Raw genomic sequence first — 22169 nt, 5'->3', positions numbered from 1 at the left:
GGGGGGGCGGGGGGGGGGGGGGGGGGGGGGGGGTTGGGGGTGGGGATGATTCCGACGAGCTGGTCTTATAATCATGTGCAGATGTATTACAATGAAGTTCCTGACATGCGGCAGCGGGAAATGCAGCCCGCCATTAGCGGGAGGAGCGGACGATTGCAAACCGCTTTCACGACGTCATGAAACAAGATTTTTGGCCTTCTCGCCATATTGTCCACTCACGCCGCCAAGCATGCTCGCCGCCAATGGGCATGGACGATTCCACCTATAAGCTCCTTGTCTAGGTCAGAGACTGCAGGGCAACACAGAGAGGTGCGCTGTATCATTGCAGGGTCTGCCTTTGAGAGGGAAGAGTGACCAAAGCCCCCTCTGCTTGATGAGGTGAACTAGCCAACTTGGCTGGGCTGGCACAAGGGCTACCCTTTTGAATGGCTGGTCAAGCTTCTAGCTTCAAATTCTTCTCCCACCCTCCCAATAAGAACCTTTCACTTGTTTAAATTAATGAGAAAGGTAAATGACGACACGCAGTTCAGCAGTTGGGACAACTCCTCTACTATTCTTGCCCACAGTTGGGCTGAAGGGACATGTTACACATTGGTCCATTCAGCCATTGATGCTGGCTCTTGCTATGGAAACTCCTGTCCTGCAGCAGCAACTCTGTTTTTTCTTTACTCTTTCATGGGATGTGGGCATCACTGGAAAGGCCAGCATTTGTTGCCCACCCCTAATTGCCCCTGAACTGAGTGGCTTGCTAGGCCATTTCAGAGGATAGTTAAGAGTCAACCAAATTGCTGTGGGTATGGAATCACATATAGGCCAGACCAGGTAAGGGTGGCAGGTTTCCTTCCCCAAAGGGTATCAGTGATAGTTTCATGGTCTCCGTTACTGAGACTAGCTTTCAATTCCAGATTTCATGAATTGAATTTAAATTCCATCAGCTGCCCAAGGTGGGATTTGAATCTGTGTTGCCTGGGCATTAACTTGGGCCTCCAGATTACTAGTCCAGTGACATTATCACTACGCCACCGTCTCCCAAGCACATGCCTATCAATTCGACAACCTGGGAGTAAGATACCGTGACCAAGAATGGGAACTTTTAGGTCTAGATGGGGCAAGCAAGGAAACTCCAGGGTGCAAAAATCAGCTCTGCTCGCTGGATGTGGCTGGTTTGCCAGAAGTGGCAGGTAGCCAACTTTTATTATAATACTTACAACAAAAGGGTTTTTAAAGGCCTATTATCAGAGGTCGAGTGGAATTTTCTACTTGGCCTCCGGGGCCTCCATACCCCCTTCCCCCCCCACTCCCAACACCCCCGACAGATGAGGCCTGCTGTCTGCAGGTGACCTCTAAGCAGCAGACCAGAAGGCCAGCACTCTATGCAGGCTTTGAGGCCCTTCTTGCCTGTTGGGTTGCCAACTGTGATTAAATGCATTCCTAGTTTCATCACATGACTTGCCCGCATGCTCCAGCCACTACTCGACCAACACATCCATCCTTGTGACACGCGGCCTTCCTACGCCAATTGGAAAGCAAAAAGACTCATTACGCAATTGGATGATGCTTGACTGTTAGCCAAACAGCCTTTTTCTCTCCCCACCCATTTTCAATATTTTTATATCTGGTAAAAAGAAATGTTCAAAGAAAATTTAAATAAAAACAATCTTTTTTAATGTCCTGACGGTTTTTCTCCAGAGTTGTACACAGCAGTGTCCTCGATATTGATCTTCAACTCTGAAGACTTCAGGCCAATCCTGGAGGGCTGGTGACCCTCCCTGCCTGTCTGGTTACAGCCACAGCCACAGGCTGCCCCGAGGAGGAGCTCACCTTCCATAATGCTGGCCCGGCTGGTAATTTCATTTTCTTATTTATGAAGTTTACAAAGTTGGAGAGTGCGCGCCTCAAAATGGAGGCGCCTTCTTTCACTCTCTTACCTGAACTGCAGACTTCATCTCCTCCTGGGGAGGGCCTCCTGTTGGCCCTCTGGCTTTGAAAGCCTGCCTGCCATTCTTAATAGGATGGTGAGCCCGCCCTCTGACCGGTAATTGGCCAATTTGAGGAAAATCACTGCCGGGTGACTGTTCCCCAAACAGTCCGGGGGTTCTGGCTCCCAAGTGATCCCAGTGGTGGGCTCCCAACCCAAAGCCCAAAACCCCTGCTCCTAATCACTCGCTCTGTTTGTCTTGTTGAAAGGCCATCAACCTGAAACGTCAGTTCTGTTTCTCTCCACAGATATTGCCAGGCCTGCTGAGTATCTGCAGCATTTTCTGCTTTTATTTCACTTGCTGTGCCCAATGGGGTGCCCACCAATGGGCTGTACGCCACAGGGAAAGCGTGGCCTTAGAAACCGCCCCATGAATTGCAACACCACAAGGTCACATGATCAGCCTGACAAGACCTATCCCCAGCCAATGCTGCCGCCTGGTAAAGTTCGACACTGGGGAGTGAGCCTCATAAAACTATCACCCAAGTAATACAATAAGGACACATGACGCAATTGCTGCTGCTTATATTCACCACAGCCATTGGCCAGAGGGCAATCTGCAGAGGAATCCATCATCTAGCCGCAGCTTTGCCTGAACTCACTGGGACCTGTTCCTACTTACTGTTTACTGCACTGCAGCCATTTATCGCCATCCTTTCCACAGTTCCCTTTCTCAGTCCCTTCAGTGTTGAGCTTCTCGTAGCAGTACTTGTCTGATCCCCTGGCCTCTGTGGATGAGAAAAGCTGTCATAAGTCACATATACCTTACATTTATAGATAGGCCGAAATTTTTCCAAGGGGGTGCGCGGAGCAACCTCCCCCACTTCATTGGGTCACAGGACCCAGGGCTGCATTTTACCAGTGGCAGCCAATTAAGCGGTTGCCACCGAGCCTCCCAACTTGTTAAGGATGGTGGCCTGCCCCTCCCCCCCCAGAAGTCCAATCAGAAGACCAGCAGCTCAGCAGCACTGCCTAGGCTGCAGCTACAAGATGATCAACGGCCAGGCGCTCTAGCAGTCAGGTTAAGTGGGGTCTGGGTGGCCCAAGGCAGGGCAGGCAGGCCCCAGTGATGTGGCTGGAGGGGTCACTGAGAGCAGGGGTGGAAACGGAGTGCCCACATAGTGGGGCTCCCCTCCCCTCCAAAAACTCGCTGGAAAGCTACCAGCGTTTACCAGTCCTCTCCCCACATGGCAGAGGAGCTCCCGCCACTGGTAAAAGACCAGCAAAACCAGGGAGAGGCCCTTAAATGGTCACTTAAGCGGCTCAATTGGACTCCAGGCGGGTGGGTCGTCTGCCACCTTTTCCACTGTTGGCAGAATGGCATGGCAACAGGATGACATCAGGCACACCACTCGACACTCTCCCCGCCATTTTGGCGGTCCTCCTGCTTCCGAGCCTGCCCTCGAAGACTCCATAAGATTCCAGCCATACATTCGTTACAGCACAGGAGGCCATTCAGCCCACTGAGTGCCTGCGTTCTCTAAGATCAATCCAGTCAGTCCCTTTCCCCCATTCTATCCTCGTAGCCATGCAAGTTTATTTCCCTCATGCCCATCCAATTCCCTTTTGAAATTATCGATCACTTCCTCTTTTACCACCATCAGTTGCTTCAGTTAAGAGTCAACCACATTGCTGTCACATATGGGCAAGACTGGGTAAGGATGGTAGATTTCCTTCCCTAAAGGACATTAGTGTACGAGATGGTCTTCAACGATTGTTTCATGGTCACCATTACTGAGACTAAGTTTATATTCCAGATCTATTAACTGAATTTAAATTCCATCAGTTGCTATGGTGGGATTTGAACCCATGTCCCCACCTGAGCCTCTAGATTACTAGCCCAGTGACATTACTGCTGCACCACTATCTGCCCCCCCCACCCCCCACCCCCCACCCCACCCCCCAAGTCTTCATTGTTCTGGTTCAGTTTAAAAGGACAAGTCCAGGACAGTAAATGACAGAATGATAAAAATACCCAATGCTAAATCAGTTCTATCATACATAGAATTAGTAGTGCAGTTCTAACTGCTTATTCAGGACTGTGATTTGTTGGCTATGTACGATGGCTGGTGTAATGTGATAGCACTATTATAGCGCTCTATTATATACCAAACATGTTTCTTCCATTTAATGAACTTATGTTCCAGCGCCACTCTAACCTGCAGCTTTATTTAAACTTCAGTCAGTGGGTTAGGGGGAAGAAAATAGGTAAGAATTTATGGTAAGGGAGAATTTATTGAAAGGGAATGAATTACTTAAGATCTCCAGGTAGTCAGGGCTACCAAGCACATTAACAGTTAAAGGTTACCAGATGAACCTTGCACAGCCTTAGGGCCTGCAAGCAACAGAAAGGCTTTGGGAACCGGACTGGAGTCAGAGGATGGCAGTAGCATAGATTAAGTGTGCTCTTCAACAGATAGGGGAAGGACAGATGGTCCCAGCTTAGACAGGAGGGAAGGTCTCTGCCTGGGTGAAAATAGGGACATACGATGCATGTACCAGAGATGTCTGTTTAATGTAAACCTATATGTTGACAAGATCGGAATCTGGAAACTGTTCTTGTAAGTGACCAATCATGTATAAATATGCTGAACACTTGTAATTTTGCAGAGTGCTATCTCAAGCTCCACTGAGGTGGTTCTCTCCTTGCTCGAATAAACAATCGTGACCCGTACCTGAGACTCCTGTAGTCCGTTTGTCAAAGTGACCACAACAGTTTGTATATTGTGTCCTCTTTTCCTAACTCTTTCTCCTATTACCTCATAACATTTTACACATGCAACAGCTACCATCTTATCTTGTTCAGGCTGCCTGGAGAGACTTTAAAATCCAATAAAGTATTCTCATGACAGTTTTAAAACAGAAATCAGGCACTGAACATGTTTTGCTTCCTTATCTTCTTCTCAAAGAACATTTTATCGTCTCAAAACAATAAGTAAAAGCTGTAGGCCCCACATCACATAGAGGGGGTTAGAAAGGGTTTAAGTATATCTTAGGTAACTGAGCATTAATGAGGTGTTATTTACTTATTTATGCTTGTTCTTGCATACGGTGCAGTATAAGAGTTTAAGTAAATGCAGCTTCTGCCCAAAATGCATGGAGCACGTGAAACGCTGTAAGTAGTAATTTTGGGTCGGATTTTCCACTCCCACTGCGAAATTCCTGCCTGAAGTCAACAGACCTTTTTCTGGTCTGTCAAATTTACCCTCCCCATGGCGGGCAGGATCGGAAAGTTTAGGTATTTGAAACAGGCATTAATGTAACCAAAAACAGCTTGCATTTGTATAGTGCCTTTATCACAATGAAACGTCCCAAGGTGCTTTACAGGTGCATCGCAAAGCAAAATTTAACCCTGAGCCAAATGTTTGGGCAGGTTATCAAAGGCTTGGTTAAAGAAGTAGGTTTTTAGGAGCATCTTAAAGGAGGTGGCAGAGGTAAAGAGCCAGAGAGATTTAGGGAGGGATTTCCAAAGCTTAAGGCCGAGGCACCTGAAGGCATGACCACCAGTGGTCGAGTGATTAATATCAGGGATGCCCAAGAAACAAGAATTAAAAGAGAGCAGATATCTCGGAGGATTGTGGGGCTGGAGGATATTACAGACATGGAGAGCAGGTGAGGCCATAGAGGGCTTTGAAAGCAAAGATGAGAATTTTAAAATCAGAATGTTGCTTGACCAGGAGCCAACACAGATCACTGTACACAGGGATGATTACATTTTGGCCTATATAAGTGCCTTCCCATTTTGAAGGCGAACATTTTAAGCAATGGTGTCTGCACGTGAGTTCCCAATAATGACAATGACTTTATAAGACGGTTATGTTTTAAACTGTCTCTTTTAATTTAAGCTAAAACAGAATGACCTGAATTGGGAGACGGTGTGAGAAGTTGTACTGAACTCTGTCCGGCGACAGGCCCATCTGATTTGGTTGCCATGGGGATGGGGGCCCAGGTCAAGCCCTATTGACAGCCAGGTGCAAGCTTTAAATCTGAACACAAAGGAGGAAGTAGCTGTTCTTGATGCTGGCAGACTCACGTAGACGCTAAGGCAGTCAGACAGGGAGTTGGGAAACATGACATACAACAGGTGCTGCTATCCAGGAAGAAAAGGACTACTTTTGGGTTAATCACCAAATGGAGGGCTGGAGAGGACCGAAGCCATGTTCGAGGAGACCAGGTATAAAAAGTTAGTGACCACGGAATCACCAGAGAGAAGCTTGTGACGGGAAGTCCATTTGATTGTGCTGAAAGAGTTGAGTGAAGGGGACTTTGCTTAAAAAGACATTTTAAGATTCATCTGAGTGAAGCAGGAAGAGATCCCATTAGCACCATGAGGAGCTTAGAACTTTAACTCGAGACTACATTTCTACTCAGACTGCGGTGTAACATTAAAACATGGTATGGGGTTTTCAGTTGTGTTAAGTTAAACTCCTCTGTAGTTTAGAATATTAGTTGCCTATTAAGTAATGTTGATTCGATGTTGATTTTAATTGGTTTATTGCAATAGAAGTCTTAAAACGTGAAATCTTGTGTGATTCTTTGCATGGGTCACTGCATATTTCCATTTAAAAGTTATTGGGTATCTACAGGGATCATAACACAGCACAGAACATGGTTCACTTACTTGAGCCCCAGATCAGTTTGCACTGGTTGTCCTTTGTTTTGCATTCTCCACTGAAGCATCGGCCCTGCAAGGCGAAAAAGATCCATGGTCAATTTTGACTCTGGGGCAGTGAGGACAAGGGATAAGCCTTGTTTCGTGAAACTTGCCAACATGAGCCTGCTTGAATGCTAAACTGCACCTACCTGGTTAAGGTCACAGGAATATCCATCCTGCTTGTGAAGGTTGGGTGGGCACTGGGAAAGGAAAACATAATAAATACATTTAAAATTGATTATTACATAAAATTACATAGGATGTATGGCACAGAAACAGGCCATTTGGCCCATACAGTCAGTGGTGGCGTTTATGCTCCACTCAAGCCTCCTCCCATCTTTCATCATCTAAATCGATCATCAGAGCCATCTATTTTCATCTCCTTCATATACTTGTCTAGCTTTTCCTTAAATACAACTAGACTTTTTACTTCAACCACTCCCTGTTGTAGCGAGTTCTACATTCTCACCAGTGTCTGGATAAACAAGTTTCTCCTGAATTCCCTGTTGGATTTCTTGGTGAATATCTTACATTGATGGCCTCTATTTATGCTGTTCCCCACAAGAGGAAACCGTTCTCTCTCTCTGTATCTACTCTATCAAAACCTTTCATAATTTTAAATGCCTTATAAGTCACCTCTCAGCCTTCTTTTTTCAAGAGAGGAGACCCAGTCTGTCAATCCTTTCCGGATTTGTATATACACACAAGCACACACTTCTGATGCCATCCTTGTAAATCTTCTCGACACCCTCTCCAGTGCCTCTTTATCCTTTTTATCATAATTTTATGATAATTCAGAAGGACTGATGGGCTGGTCTCTTTAGGAGACCCTAGCCAAACATTACCCCCTCTCCAATAGCACAGACTGGTTAATGTCAAGGAAAATGACCAGGTGGATAAACCTCTGTGCTCTCATGGCAACACTTCCTGTTAGGAGCCTGAGTTTATAAGGTTATCCTCTTGTGCAAAACATAACTTGACCAATAGGGTTCAGGAGATAAAATTAACATCATGAATCAAAGCTGCTAGATACGCCTCCTGGACCAGGTACCTTTGTGGTAATAATACGATAAAAATTGCTGTTGACCCTTTTTTTTTAAAAAATGCCTGAGTCTTGGAGCGTTGCTGGCAAGGCTGACATTTATTGCCTGGTTACCCTGAGGAGCAGGTAGTTGGCCATCTTCCGGAACTGCTGTGGTCCATGGGGTAAATGTGCTCCTGCAATGCTCTTTTCTTTAAGCAATTTAGTAGAATCGAATGGCTTGCTTGGCAGAGGACAGTTAGAAGACACGCACGCTGGTTTGGGAATGGAGTCACATGTATGCCAAGTGAGGTGCGGCTGGCAGGTTGCCTCCCAAATGCTAGTGTCAAATTCCTCTCTTCTCTATTTTAATATAGGGCTAAGAACCCAAAGGGCTAAGAACGTCCACTGAGACTGGGAGAGGAATCCAATATTCCCACTGCAGCATCAAAAAGCAAAACACCACAGATGTTGGAAATTTGAAGACAAAAAAACAATCAGCAGGCCAGGCAGTGCCTGTGGAGAGAGAAACAGAGTTAAGGGGCTGAATCTTGCGGAGGGGACTGTGGTCTCAGCCGTCAGCTCTCCAAACCCCACGTCGCCTCTTGTTCCACTCAGGCACTTGACAGGCCAGCTGGGGAGGGCAGAAGTCCCGCTTGCTGAAAGCTGCCAGCCAATCAGAGGTTGGCAGCTCTATTGAACGACAGCGCCACCGGGGAGGCGGTGGCTGCTGCTGGTATGACATCCACCCAAGGCCCAGGGTCGTGGCTGGATCCCAGACTGCAGATAAGTGATGATGGCTGAGGGGGGGGGGGGGGTCGAGGGGTAAGGGTTGAAGGAGAGGAGGTGGTCAAGGTCGTGGGGGAGGGGCTGTTGGCAGCCAAGGCAGGTGCATGGTTCTCAGCAAGCCAAGCTTTTCCCAATGCTGCATCTCTCCACACTGGGCACTGAGGGCCTCTTAAGGAGTTAACACCCCGGGAGCCCACGGGCAACCCTCCAGGGTTTGCTTGTGTTCCCCTTATAGCAAACATCCCTGCCACTGCTGGATTAACACCAGTGGCTGCAGAATGAGACCCTTAAGTGCACATTCCAGACCATGGGCCTTCCCACCAAGCACTTAAATCAGGGCGGAGACGGGAAGTTGATGGGGTCCCTCCCACCTGATTAAATGGCTCCCCCTTCCCAAACCATCAAACTCACCACGGGGCAGGGCAGAAGATTCTACTCAATGTTTCAGGTCAATAGCCTTTCCTCAGAACTGGAAGATGCTGGAGATGAGCAGCCTTTCAGTAATTGCAGAGCCAGGTAAAAGGGGGTCAGGAATAGAACAACGAGGAAGGCCGAGGGCAGGAAAGATTGAGTGAATAAAGGGGCGATGGTGCGATGCAAAATGAGGAGAGAATGGGACTAACAAAGAAATAAAAGCGAGGTCCAGAGGAGGTGGGAATGGTTACAGCAGAGGGAAGGGTAATATTAAAATTCTGACATAATGGTTGGGGTTCCTGTAGCCCATGAATGTAATGGAGATAGATGGGTGGATCCCCAGAGATGTGGGCCACCCTGTCCCCTGCGTACCAGTGGGAGAATCCCCAAATCTCCACCCCACCCTCCCCCCACCTTCTCCACTCTCAGTACCTCTGGTGCGGCCATCGCCCAGTATCTGTTGCACCAGAGAAAAGACTGAAGTTGTTAAAGTCAACGTTAAGGCCAAGCCAACTGTGATGCGTCCAGTAGAAAGAAGAGATGCTGTTCCTCAAACTTACATTGAGCTTCAGAGAAACGATATAACCGGCCGAGAATGCAGAGGCCAGAGCAGAAGTGGAGAACTGAAGTGTGCAGGTAAGCAGAAGCTCAGAGTCGTTGTTTGCAGGTGGATCAGAGGTGTTCAGGTCACTACTGTTTAATTTATGACAGATAAACAGGACTTAACTCAGCAGTAATTTATCCCCAAACTCCTTGTAAAACATGGTAGGGCAAAATAGCTGTCAGTGGTCTTTCTTTTAAGAGGCCACTAGGGGGTTGCAACTTGGAGGCAAAACGATACTGGGGTTAAAAGGAGTTAACAGGGTTAAGTTGCGAGGACAGGCTGTTTTGGGATCATAGCAGGAAGAATTTCTTCACACAAAGGATGGGCGAAATCTCAAAGTCTCTCTCTTCTCAAAAAGCTATTGAGGCTAAGGGTCAACGAAAATGTCAAACTGAAAATTGTTCGACTGCCACTCTGCACAAGTTAAGATCATTCTGTTTAGAACATTCGTGATTAAATATTGATTCTGGTGGATACGCTTACCCTAAAATGATAAATGAGGTGTCTCTTCAGTCAAGGGATGAGGAGGTGAGATGGAGCCAGGTTTCCCTGAATTCCAATCTCTGCTGTTTTGATCCTTTGTAGCCTTTTGATAGGCCTCAGGCCTCACTAAGGCCATTAGCTTCCATTCCAAAATGGCTCCTTTTGGACTGAAGCAGTCTTTTTTTTTAATCTTCCAGCTGCATGGGCCCAGGGGAGGTGAGACCCTATTGGGGCCGGGTGCTGCTGAAATGGCCTTGCAGGTACCCTGTTGTGCAAGTGACCCCATCACCCGCAATTTGGGATGGAGTCTACCGTCAACCACGGGGGAAGATGTTGTTGGGGGGGATGGTCTGCTCCACCGTTCTTCCACCCCTACAGAATTTTGGGCCCACCAGTAGAATGGACGATACATACCTGGCCCGAGTCTCCCGTGCAGTACTCTGCTATATCACAATCATTCACTGCATCTCGACAATCGTACCCTCGCTTTATGAACTGAGTATAAGAACACAGAACATAGTTACCTACTGACCAATTTTTAAAAAAAAAATCAATTCTAAAAAGGTTTATCTTATCAATGCTCCTCGTGGGGAGCTTGCTGTGCACAAATTATCTTCCGCGTTTCCTACATTACACAGCGAAAAGGACTCTTTCGATTGTGGGACGTCCTGAGGTCATGAAAGGCTCCATATAAATGCAACAGTCTTTTACGCCACCTTTCACCTCCTCAGTGGTTTTGTTTGGCCTGCGATGTGGTCCTGGTGCTGTGTGTGACAAGGCGGGAATATTGCGACGCCACATTAAGCGAGCAGACATCGGGGACGGGATTTTCAAAGCCGGGTAAGGAAACCCCACACCCAGGTAAGCGCCGGGTCCCAACCCCAAGCCGGCGTCACTGACGCAATGAGATTTTTAAATGCAGAGGCCCTATTTGGGCCAGCAGCAGGTTCGGTGGTCCAGTTAGTGTCTCTGGGCACTTCCGGATGCGGGGACTGGCTCTGGGTGGGGCGGGGGCACGATTCTCAAAGGGACTGGGCTTGCCACTGGCTGGAGGAATGGAGCATGCAGGAGGGGAGAGGGTCAGCAGCCTTACTGTGCAGACAGCGCTCGCTCAGCAGTGCCAACTTTGTTCCATCAAATCAGCAGCGTCGACGAATTGTGTCTCCCCGCCATGCTCCTGACAGTGCCATTCGCTCTGCCCATTCTAACGAGCTTAACAGCCAATTAATTGGAGGCGAGTGGGTTGCCGGCCTCTCCCCAACTGTTCGCCATCCCAGAGGCGTCGGGGGACTGACACGCCAACCAGGAGCGCTACTTTCAAAGGGTGCCCTCGTGGACTGAAATTCCAACCCTAGGTTTTTTAAAAACTATTCTTTCAGGAGGTGTGAGCGTTGCCGGCAAGGCCAGCATTTCTGGAGTTTATTAACACACACCCAATGTTAATGCTGTGTTTCCTTGTTAATTGTCTGTTGACAGCCGTGCTTTCAGCCCCCTAGGCCCTAAGCTCTGGAATTCCCTCCGTAAACCTTTCCGCCTCTCCACCTCTCTTACCTCCTTTAGGATGCTCCTTAAAAACCTACAGCTTTGTTCACCTGCCTCAGTATCTCCTTACGTGGGGCGGTGTCAAATTCTGTGAAAGGGCTTTGGGATGCTAAAGGCGATATGTAAATGCAAGCTGTTGTTGTTAATCAGCAATTAATGTCAGCTCACTGACTGATTCGGCATTCCTAGATCACATTCATCTCTTAAGGGGAAGAAGGGCTTGCATTCATGTAGCGGTTTCATGACCTTAGGAGGTTCTAGAACAGTCTATACAACCAACAAAATGCTCACTGAAGTGCAGTCAGTGTTATAACATAGGAACCACTCGTGTTCCAGCTGGTATACTCCTTTGCTTCTAGAATTCCCTGAAACTGTAGAGATAGGGGACAGAAATTCCCTTGTGCAACACCAACTCCTCCACACCATAGCTTTGCCGTGTGTTGAAAGACCTTATAAACGGTAGTTATGGTGTTAGGGGGTGGGATGGGCCGGTTACTCCTGGGCAAATGAATGCTGAACAGAATTGCAGTTTCTCATCCTACCCGCACAGCCCAGTTGCTCACGGTTCCCCTGGAAACTACTGACAATAAACCCATTAGATTGTCACCGCTTCCCCACCACCCCCCCACACCCCCCAGCACCCTGCATTGGTGAGGAGTCTGGTTTGCAGGCATTAACCCCATGGAGATCACTGCATTGGGCACATGCAGAGCTATGGCAAAGCTGGTATTGTTGGCATAAGTTACCTGGCAAGTGTGATTGCAGCAAGGTCCATCGCTGCAATGGGCACCATTGGCAAGGGAACACTTCTTACAACAGCTCCCAAAGCATTCCTGGGGGAGGAGGGAACGGAAAGAAACAAGGAAATGTCATCCACTATAGTCATACACAGAATTCACACCCCAGGAACAGGCCATTGGGTCCAACTCGCCTATGCTGGTGTTTATGTTCCCCATGAGCCTCCTCCCACTGTACCTCAGCTGACCACATCAAAATAGCCTCTCATTCCTATCTCCCTCATGTACTTATCTCGATTCCCCTTAAATGCATCTATGCTATTCACCTCAACTTCTCCATGTGGTAGCGAGTTCCGGACTCTCACCTCTCTGGATAAAGAAGTTCCTCCGGAATTCTCTACTGGATTTATTGATGGCTAACTTATAGTTATGGCCCCTAGTTTTCACAGCATCACATTATCTTTACCATGCAGAAGGGGGTTATTTGGCCCGAGTCTGCTCTGGCTCTCTGAAAGAGCATTCCACCTAGTCCCACTCCCCTGCCTTATCCCCGTAACCTTGCACATTCTCACTTTTCAGGCAGTAATCCAATTCTCTTTTGAATACCTCGATCGAATCTGCCTCCACCACCCTGTCAGGAAGCTTGCTCCAGACTCCAACTGCCTCTTTGGTGAAAAAACTTTTCCACACATCACATTTACTCTTTTTACCAATTATTTTGAATCTGTGCCCTCAAGCTCTTGATGCTCTCTTAAGTGGGAACTATTTGCCCATGCCCCTCAGGATCATGACTACCTCTATCAAGTCTCCTCTCAGCCTTCTTTTCTCCAAGGAAAACAGTCCAAACCTCTCCAATTTACCCTAATAGCTACAGTTCTTCATCCTGGGAATCATTCTTGTGAATCTCCTCTGTACTCTCTCCAATGCCTTCACGTCCTTCCTCAAGGATGGCATCCAGAACTGGACGCAGTACACCAGATGAGGCCTAACTTGTGTCTTATACAAGTTTGACATGATCTCCTTACTCTTGTACTTAATGTCCCTATTAATAAAGCCTAAGGTACATATGCTTTATTAACTGCTTTCACAACATGCTCTGCCATCTTCAATGACCTATGTACATAAACACCGAGGTCCCTCTGTTCCTGCACCTCCTTTAGAGGTTCTCCCTTTATTTTATACTGTCTCACCATATCTTTTCTGCCAAAACAAATCGCCTCACACTTCTCTGTATTGAACTTCGTCTGCCACTTGTCTGCCCAATGCACCATGTCTCTGTCCTTCTGAAGATCAAGACTATCCCCATCACAGTTAACAACATTTCCAATCTATGTATCATCTGCAAATTTTGAAATCATGCCCTGCACACCACAGCCTAGGTCATTAATATATATCAGGAAGAGCAAGGGTCCCAACACGGACCTCTGATGAACTCCACTACAAACCTTCCTCCAATCTGAAAAACAACCATTTATCACTACTCTCCGTCTCCTGTCATTCAGCCAATTTCTTATCCAGGTGCCTACTTTCCTTTTTATTCCATGACCTAGAATTTTGCTTACAAGTCTGTTGTGTGGTACTATATCAAATGCCTTTTGAAAATCCATATATACATCAACAGCGTTTTCTTTATCAACCTTCTCTGTTACTTCCTCAAAAAACTCCAGCAAATTAGTTAAACATGATTTTCCCTTGATGAACCCATGCTGGCTTTCCTTACTTATCCTGCACTTGTCTAAGTGATTATTGATTTTATCCCACACTATAGTTTCAGAAGTTTCCGTACCACTGAGGTCAAACTGATCGGCCTACAGTTGCCAGCTTTATCCTTGCACCCTTTTTCAACAAGGGTGTAACATTCACAGTTCTCCAGTCCTCTGGGACCTCCCCTGCATCTAAGGAAGACTGGAAGATTATCACTAGTGCCTCTGAAATTTCCACTCTCACTTCCCTCAGAACCCTTGGATGTATTTCATCCAGTCCTCGTACCTCATCTATTTTAAGTAAAGATAGCCTTTCCAACACCTCCTCCCTCTCAATTGTAAGACCTCCTAGTTACCAGTTACCTCTTTTCTCACCTCGGCGTTGGTAGTAAGTTATTCCTTTGTAAAGACAGATGCAGAGTGCTCATTCAACAGCTCCGCTATTTCTCCAGTCTCCATATGCAAGTTCCCTTTTTAGTTCCTAATTGGCCCTACTTATTCTTTTACCACCCTTTTATTATTTACATGCTTAAAAAAGACCTTTTATGTTTGCTGCCAGCCTCTTTTCATGCTCTCTCCTTACTTTTCTCATTAGTTTCTTCACTTCCCCTCTGGTCCTTCTACATGCAGCCTGATCCTCCATTGTATTTTCCACCTGACATCTGTGGTACACACACTTCTTCCTTTTCATCTTTACCTCTATCTCTCTTGTCATCCAAGGCACTCCGGATTTACTTGTCCTACTTTTCCCCTTCAAAGGAATGTGCCTTGACGTTGTCTGCAATACTTCTTCCTTGAAGGTGGCCCATTGTTCAGCCACTGTCTTTTCTGCCAACATATGATTCCAACTCACTCAACGCAGTTGCATTCTCAACCCATCGAAGTTGGCTTTCCCCCAGTTAATTATCCCTGTTCTGGATTGTTCTCTGTCCTTTTCCATAATTAACCTAAACCTTGTGATACAATGGTCACCGTTCCCTTGAGGCTCTCCCCAGTCTATATTTGGATAATCGAAGCCCCCCATTATAATTACTCTATAACTCTTGCACCTCTCCGTAATTTCTTTGCAAATTTGTTTCTCCACATCCTTTCCACTAGTTGGTGGCCTATATATTACACCAATCAATGTTATTGCACCTTTCCCATTCCTTACCTCTAGCTAGAGTGATTCTGTCCTTGACCCCTCTAGAACATTCTCTCTCTCCGCTAGTGTAATGTCATCTTTAACCAATATTGCCACTCCCCCACCTCTTCTTCCTTTCCTTCTCTCTTAAACACCTCGTACCTAGGAATATTTAACGTCCAGTCCTGCCCTTCTTTGAGCCAGGTCTTTCTTATAACAATAATATCATAGTTCCATTTATCAACCTCTGCCTGCAATTCACCAATCTTATTAACCACAGTCCGTGCATTCACATACATGCAGATTAATCCTGATTTAGGCTTTTTAACTGTTCTGCTTATTCTGATCCCCATCTAAGGACTTACTGTTGCCTACTCTAAATCAATCACTCTCCAAGTATTCTATCTACCTTGATGCTACTCTCTTTAAAAATCCTCCTTATCAGTTGATACTTCACTACTTCCCACTGTCAGTTTTTCTCCTCTGCGCTCTGAATGTCCCCTGAGGTTTCCATCCCCTTACCAACAAAGTTTAAACCCTCCCTAACAGCACTAGCAAGCCTCTCCGCAAGGACACCAGTCCCAGTCCTGTTAAGATGTCCCCCAAAACTGAAAACTTCTCTGTGTTTACTGCATCAAACCCCTTTATAATTTTGAAGAGCTCTATCAGGTCACCTAGGCTAATACATTAGCTGGATTAACTGTGGTTCAGTTGACTTGATAATTCATGCATTTCTTTCTTGTACAAGACACACTTAAACAATATAAACAGGAATGCCCCTGATTCAGTGAGTGATTGCTTCAGATGGCCAGATACTGAGCTGTGCTAGCCTGGAAGGTCTAGTTTGCACAGGTTTAGCTGCCCTCTGTTGGAGCTGTAGTAAGCATGCTACAATTTTCCTCAGTGCCCTGGGACTAGGGAGAGGCCATCAGTCACGGTTCCTGCTCATGATCATTTATCCAGCCTGTTACATGACTGTACAGTGAAACGTGTTCCAGAAACAATTCTTCCAGAAGGAGCAGATGGCACAGCAGCGTGTAGCTTTCAGGGCTGCTGCCTTCTCCCAAGCCACCCCCAGGTATATCTGCCATATCAGGTCTGCAGTGCATCCTTATACTAACCAACAGGCTGAAATTATACTTGTAAAGAGGCAACATCTTCACCTCCCAAACCTGCTACCTTGCCCACGAAGAAGGACAAGGGAAGTAAGGGAATGCCATCACTTCCAAGTTCCACCCCGAAGTGACACGCCAATGACATTCATCATCATTCCTTCATCAGCACTGGCTCAAAATCCTGGAACTCCCTACCTAACAGCGCCTTCCAAACCCATGACCCTTACCACGTAGAATGACAAGGGCAGTAGATGCAAGGGATGTGTGCACGAATTATCTAGCTCCGCTACTCTGCAGTCTGTGCCATTAATTTAAATGTTTAATTTTCTCACTGAAATGGCCAATTGTGTACCTATACTTCCAGTACCCAGAAGAAAAGAGACTCTGACCAGATTCTTTCAAAAACTCAGAACGATTAATTTATTTTAAACAAAACTTCTTTTAACAAGTTGCGAGTACTGGTTAACACACAATTGTAATCGGGAAGTATAACTATCTTCCTAAAGAATTCCCACAGCACACACACAGGCACACACAGACAAACAAACAAAGGACAAACAGATAGGGTCTCTCTGCAGAGATGGGCTTTGGAGGATGGGCGTTGTAAAATAAAGGATACAGTCTGCAGGGTCTCAGTGCTGCCGACCTGGAGTTCTCTCGTGTGCAGATGGACCGCTGGCCCCGGTAGAAGCTGGAAGTTCCCACCAACTGACCAGCTTTGCAGGTCCAAATGCAGACTGGTTATGCTCAGATAAGGGGTCTCTGGCTACAGGTTGATAGCCGCACACAGTTTCAGGCAAGGTAGAGCGAGGGAGCCTTCCTTTCTCAGCTTGTTCACCAACAAGACTGCCTCCAAAATAAGCAGGTTTATAACTTAAGTTGTTTCTCCCATGTGATTTCCAGCAAGTTATCAACCTTCCTTTTCAGTTCCTTCTCTCCATCAATTAAAATGATTGCAGTTTAAAACAAACAACCAGATCTTCCGCAAGTACCATAAAGGTCAGGTGATTTCCTCGATGAGGCCTCCTTGCTGACAGTTCCAACGTGAATTTATGACCTTCTTAAAACAAAATCCCAGGTTAACATCCGAACAATCTTTCATGCCATGTCTTTCCATTTTGTAAAAGAAAAATTCACTCAAGAGATGTGATTCTAACATGGCCCAGCCCTTAAGAGATGAAACACCATTTCCAACTGTGTTTCATCGCAAAGTATACAGAATGAGATATGTATAACATATAAACAGTTCAAACATGCATTCACCCTGCCAATCGTTCCTTATCACAGAATCTGTTCAGTTTTCTGACTTTCTTGCTTTCCAGATAATTATAAACAATTTACATTCTTGATAATGCATCAGTAACTGTTCCAGAAATGTGAACAGTCTGCAAGTTATAAGGTTTTAGCAAGTTCCATCGGAACAGTCTGTCATTCTGAGTCTTAAATTTTTTCACAAAGGCCAAAGGATTATGGCCAGTATATACGAATGTTTCTTTAGTGCCATGATGGATATATACCACAAATTGCTTAAGAATCAGTAACAATCCCAGGGTTTCCTTTTCTACCATAGAGTATCTCTTTTCTGAAAAAGTTAAATCGGCATCAAAAGTACCCCACTGGTTTCTCTATGCCCAATTCATCATCTTGCAATAAGACTGCATCCACCCCCAAGTCACTAGCATCGATTGCCTGCTTGAGGGGTTTAGCGAAATTAGGGGCAGCAAATACCGGATCATTAGTTAGAATCCCCTTCAGCATCTCAAAAGCTGTCTGCCACTCTTGACTGTACCACCTTTGCTTTCATTTGCAATAACTCCATTAGGGGAGCTGCTATCATGAAGTTTGACACAAATTTACGAAAGAAACCGCACATCCCTAAAAATCTCATGACTTCCCATTTAGTTTTAGGGACAGGAAATTCCATCAAAGCCTGTACTTTCACTGTTCTTGGAAAGACTTGTCCCTGCCCTACGACACACCCTAAATAAGTTACTCACGCTTTTGCAAACTCAATTTTGGCCAGAACCAAAACTGCCAACGGTAATTGTGTTTAAATAAGGCTTCCAGTTGTTAGAAATGGTCTTGCCATGTGTTGCTATAAACCAATACATCATCCAAGTAAACCACACAGTAAGGAGCATTAGTGATCACCTGGTTCATTAGTCTTTGGAAAGCGGTTGGAGCATCTTGACATTACTTGACATTGGTATAGCCCATTTGGTGCGACAAAAGCTGATATCTCCTTAGCTCACGATGTTAAAGGTACTTGCTAGTATCCTTTCAACAAATCTATCTTAGTAAGGGACGTGGCAGTGCCAACCCAGTCAATACAATCTTCTAGAGGAGGGATTGAATAAGAATCCATTTTTGTTACCGCAAACCAGGGGATGAGGCGATAACTTTTCTACAGTCTACGCAGAATCTAGTTGACCCATCAGGTTTAGGCACTAACACTACTGGAGAACACCAACTGTTTTAACTAGGCTCAATCAGCTGATTTTCTAACATATACTGAATTTCTGCTATCACTTCTGCTTGTTTCTCTGGACAGAACTGATAAGGATGTTGCTTTATAGGAGAAAATTCCCCTACAGCCACATCACATGTAGCTCAAGTTGTAGACCCTGATTTGTCTCTACAGCTCCCTTTAAATTTTGAAGGTAACCTCACTAGATACTCTCGTTGTCCTACCTCTAAGTATGAAAACATGGTATCCATCCTAATATTTCAGAGTTGGCTAACCGGATAGTAGGAGGTTCAATTTATCAACTGTCTAATTCTACATCTCCCTCACTCTCAGTTTCTTTCATCCTCTACTATGCTTACAACCTGACATACCTGCTCTTTCCTATCTTCCTCCCTACGATGGCATCATTTTAACACATTGATATGATTCTTTTTCCTACGAACTGGTGTATTTATCAAAAAATTTACTTTACTAATCCTCTTAATTACTTTGTATGGACCACTGAACCATGCTTTCAGAGGTTCCCCCTGTAAGGGCAATAATACTAACACCTCATCCCCTGGTTGTAATGTTCGTGTCACCACTTTCTTATCTACCCAGTATTTCATCTTTGTTGGAGAAACTTTAAGATGTTCTTGAGTCACTTTGCAGGCTCCCGTGTGCCATTCCTGGAACACGGACACATAATCTAACAAAGAGGATTCGTCCTACTCTCCTAAAAACTTTTCTTTGATTAATTTCAGTGGACCTCTTACCTCATGTCCATAAATTAATTCAAAAGGGCTAAAATCAATAGATTCATTCAGTGAATCTTGGGTACCAAATAAAAGAAAACCTAGTCCTTTGTCCCAATCATGGGGATATTCATGCCAATAATATGTCTTAATCATTGTTTTAAGTTTGATGGTACCTCTCTAAAGTTCCGTGTGTTTGTGGATGATATGCTGTGGACTTGAACTGTTTTATACCCAAACTACACATGCTCTGAAAAATTTTAGACATAAAATTTGAACCTTGATCTGACTGGATCTCTACCGGTGATCCATAACGAGTAAAAAAAATTGGGTTAACTTCTCTACCACTACTTTAGCCATAATGATCCTTAAAGGGATGGCCTCTGGAAATCGAGTTGTCAAATCCAAAATAGTAGGAATATACTGGTGCCCTGCTTTCATTATTGGTAACGGTCCCACACAGTCCATTAACACCCTACTGAATGGTTCCTCAAAAACTGGTACAGGAATTAAGGGTGCCGGTTTGATTGCATGTTGTGGTTTTCCTACCATCTGGCACGTATGGCATACTTTATAAAACTGCACCACATCCTTATGAAGACCTGGCCAGTAAAACTGCCGGTTTATCTACACTTGCATTTTCCGTATCCTTACATGTCCGTATATCCATAATATCTCTTTATGATATTTGGGCGGTACCACTGCTTGATGAACAAGCGTCCACTCCACACCTGCAGGTCTGTGAGGAGGTCTCTATTTCCTCATTCAAGTTCAATTTCTAACATAATAACATTCTGGAACTGCCTCAGCATCAGCTTCAGTTTGGGCTGATTGTGCTATCTTACTTAACTCTGGATCAGCTTGTTGAGCCTCAACTAGAGAAGATTCGTTAAACATCTCTTTTGGATTATCTAAGTCTTTAACGAAACTTTCAGCCAGCCAAATATCTGTCTGTGGTGTTACTTTGACCTTTGATGATGGACTTTGCTTAGCCATTGCTCGGGTCATCACACAGAAAGGAAAAATTCCTGGAACCCTTTCCTGTTGCTGCTCTGTCTCTTTAACCTCATTTGGGCTTTCTGAAATTATGGGAGAAGCTTCGACCTTCACTCCAGCTAAATCACTTCCCACGAGTAAATCAACTCTATCTACGGGTAACTGCTCAACAACCCCTGCCATCACTATCCCAGACAATAGGTCACATTCCAAGTGAACCCAGTACAAAGGTACAGGTATATACTCCCCACCAATGCCATTGACTAAAACTTCGGCTTTTAATGCACTCACTGGTGGAAAAGTTATGCCTTTCCCCCACAAAAGTGTTTGAGTGGCAGCTGTATCTCTAAGTATGATTATAGGTTTAGCTACCTCATTTGATGGATAAGGGATTACTTTCCCCCTTGACAAAAATTAATGTACCTCATTCACCTCTCTTGAACTCACAGCAGTGTTCACACTCGACTTCACAGCTGCAGTAAGCGTCACAACTTGTTCTGTCGTACTTTCAGTCAGGGCTCCTTTTCCTGAATCACACTAACGTACCCCAAAAAGTCCTTGGATTTCCCGTGCAACTTCCAGCACTCGGCATGAACATGTCCTATATTGTTACAATGGAAACACTTAGGCCTTTGGATATCACTTCCACCCTCAGCATCATCCCTTCTGGCCTGAGGAGGAGTTTCTGGGGTATTCCCAACTGTCCCTTCTCTTCCCTGGCTACTTGCCTTCCTTTCACCTTCCCGCTTTCCATGCTTCTCGGGTTTGTGAGGATGACGGAAAAAGGGTTTAGATTTATGGACCAGCTCATAATCGTCAGCCATCTCCACTGTTGTCTAGCTCTTTTAACTTTTTGGTCTTCAACATGGCTTCTAACTACTGGAGGAATTGAATTTTTAAATTCTTCCAAGAGAATTATTTCTCTAAGAGCTTCATACATTGTCTCTACCTTTAATGGCCACATCCAATTGTCAAAATTACTCTGCTTTACCCTCTCAAACTATAGGTCTGCCCAGGCTGTTTTGTTATATTCCAAAATTTCTGCCTGTATACCTCATGGCCTAACTCATATGCACTAGGAATAGCCTTGTTTAATGCATCATAATCCACTGATACCTCTTCTGAAAGTGAAGCATAAACCTCATGAGCTCTACCTACCAACCTACTCTGTAAGAGCAATGTCCAGATTTCGTTTGGCCACTTCATCTGTTTAGCCACTTTCTCAACCAAAATAAAAAATGCCTCTACATCCCTTTCCTCAAACTGTGGGAGAGCTGGCACAAACTTAAACATCTCCCCACTAGGCTCTGGGTTGAAGATTTTCTCATCATCAGAACATTCCTCAGCATCTGAGGCCTCTGTTTTTAAGGTCCAGCCTTTTAGGCTGGTATTCCCTTTCTCCTTCCTTCTCTCTTTCCATTGTCTCTCTTTCTTTATCCTTTTCCCTTGCCTGAAATTCCAGTTTCAGTTTCCTAAATGGTCTCTCTCTCTCTTTCCTTTCACCTCTAGCCTTTTCAATTCTAATTCTATCTTCTTTTTCCTCTCTTTCTCTTTCCTTTTCCCTCCAATTCAAGTTTTATCAGTTCCTTTTCATGTCCAAGTTGCTTCATTCACAACTGAATCTTAGCTAACTCAATTGACTCAGCCTCCCACAGAGAGTGTGACCTCTCCTGGGGTCCCTTCCATTTTCAAATGCTGCGCTATTACCTCATCCATGCCTGCTTTCCTCGCCCCTTTGAGTAACTCTGCCTCAATTGGCTAATCTGCCAATTCCATTAGCTTACTCTTGGTTAATTTTTGTAAACCAGT

The 22169-nt window shown here is 45.3% G+C and overlaps 1 protein-coding gene across 7 annotated transcripts in view; it reads right to left on the bottom strand.

The window, feature by feature from the left end:
• The window catches only part of LOC121284769 (disintegrin and metalloproteinase domain-containing protein 23-like), a 178647-nt gene that overhangs the window by 41399 nt on the left and 115079 nt on the right, over positions 1–22169 (bottom strand). For all 7 annotated transcript variants that reach the window (XR_005944537.1, XM_041200356.1, XM_041200355.1 and 4 more), the window contains exons 17-21: positions 12232–12318; positions 10358–10438; positions 6782–6832; positions 6600–6663; positions 2601–2706 (exon numbers count right to left, since the gene is read on the bottom strand). Coding sequence is in view for 6 of the 7 variants with exons in the window: in XM_041200356.1 (XP_041056290.1) it covers positions 2601–2706; positions 6600–6663; positions 6782–6832; positions 10358–10438; positions 12232–12318 (389 nt within the window). In the remaining variant the exon portion in view is untranslated. The remainder of the gene's footprint in view (positions 1–2600; positions 2707–6599; positions 6664–6781; positions 6833–10357; positions 10439–12231; positions 12319–22169) is intronic.

Source organism: Carcharodon carcharias, chromosome 12 (genome assembly GCF_017639515.1).
Source record: "Carcharodon carcharias isolate sCarCar2 chromosome 12, sCarCar2.pri, whole genome shotgun sequence".
Classification (NCBI taxonomy): Eukaryota; Metazoa; Chordata; class Chondrichthyes; order Lamniformes; family Lamnidae; genus Carcharodon; species Carcharodon carcharias.
This window is presented reverse-complemented; position numbering and strand designations above follow the sequence as displayed.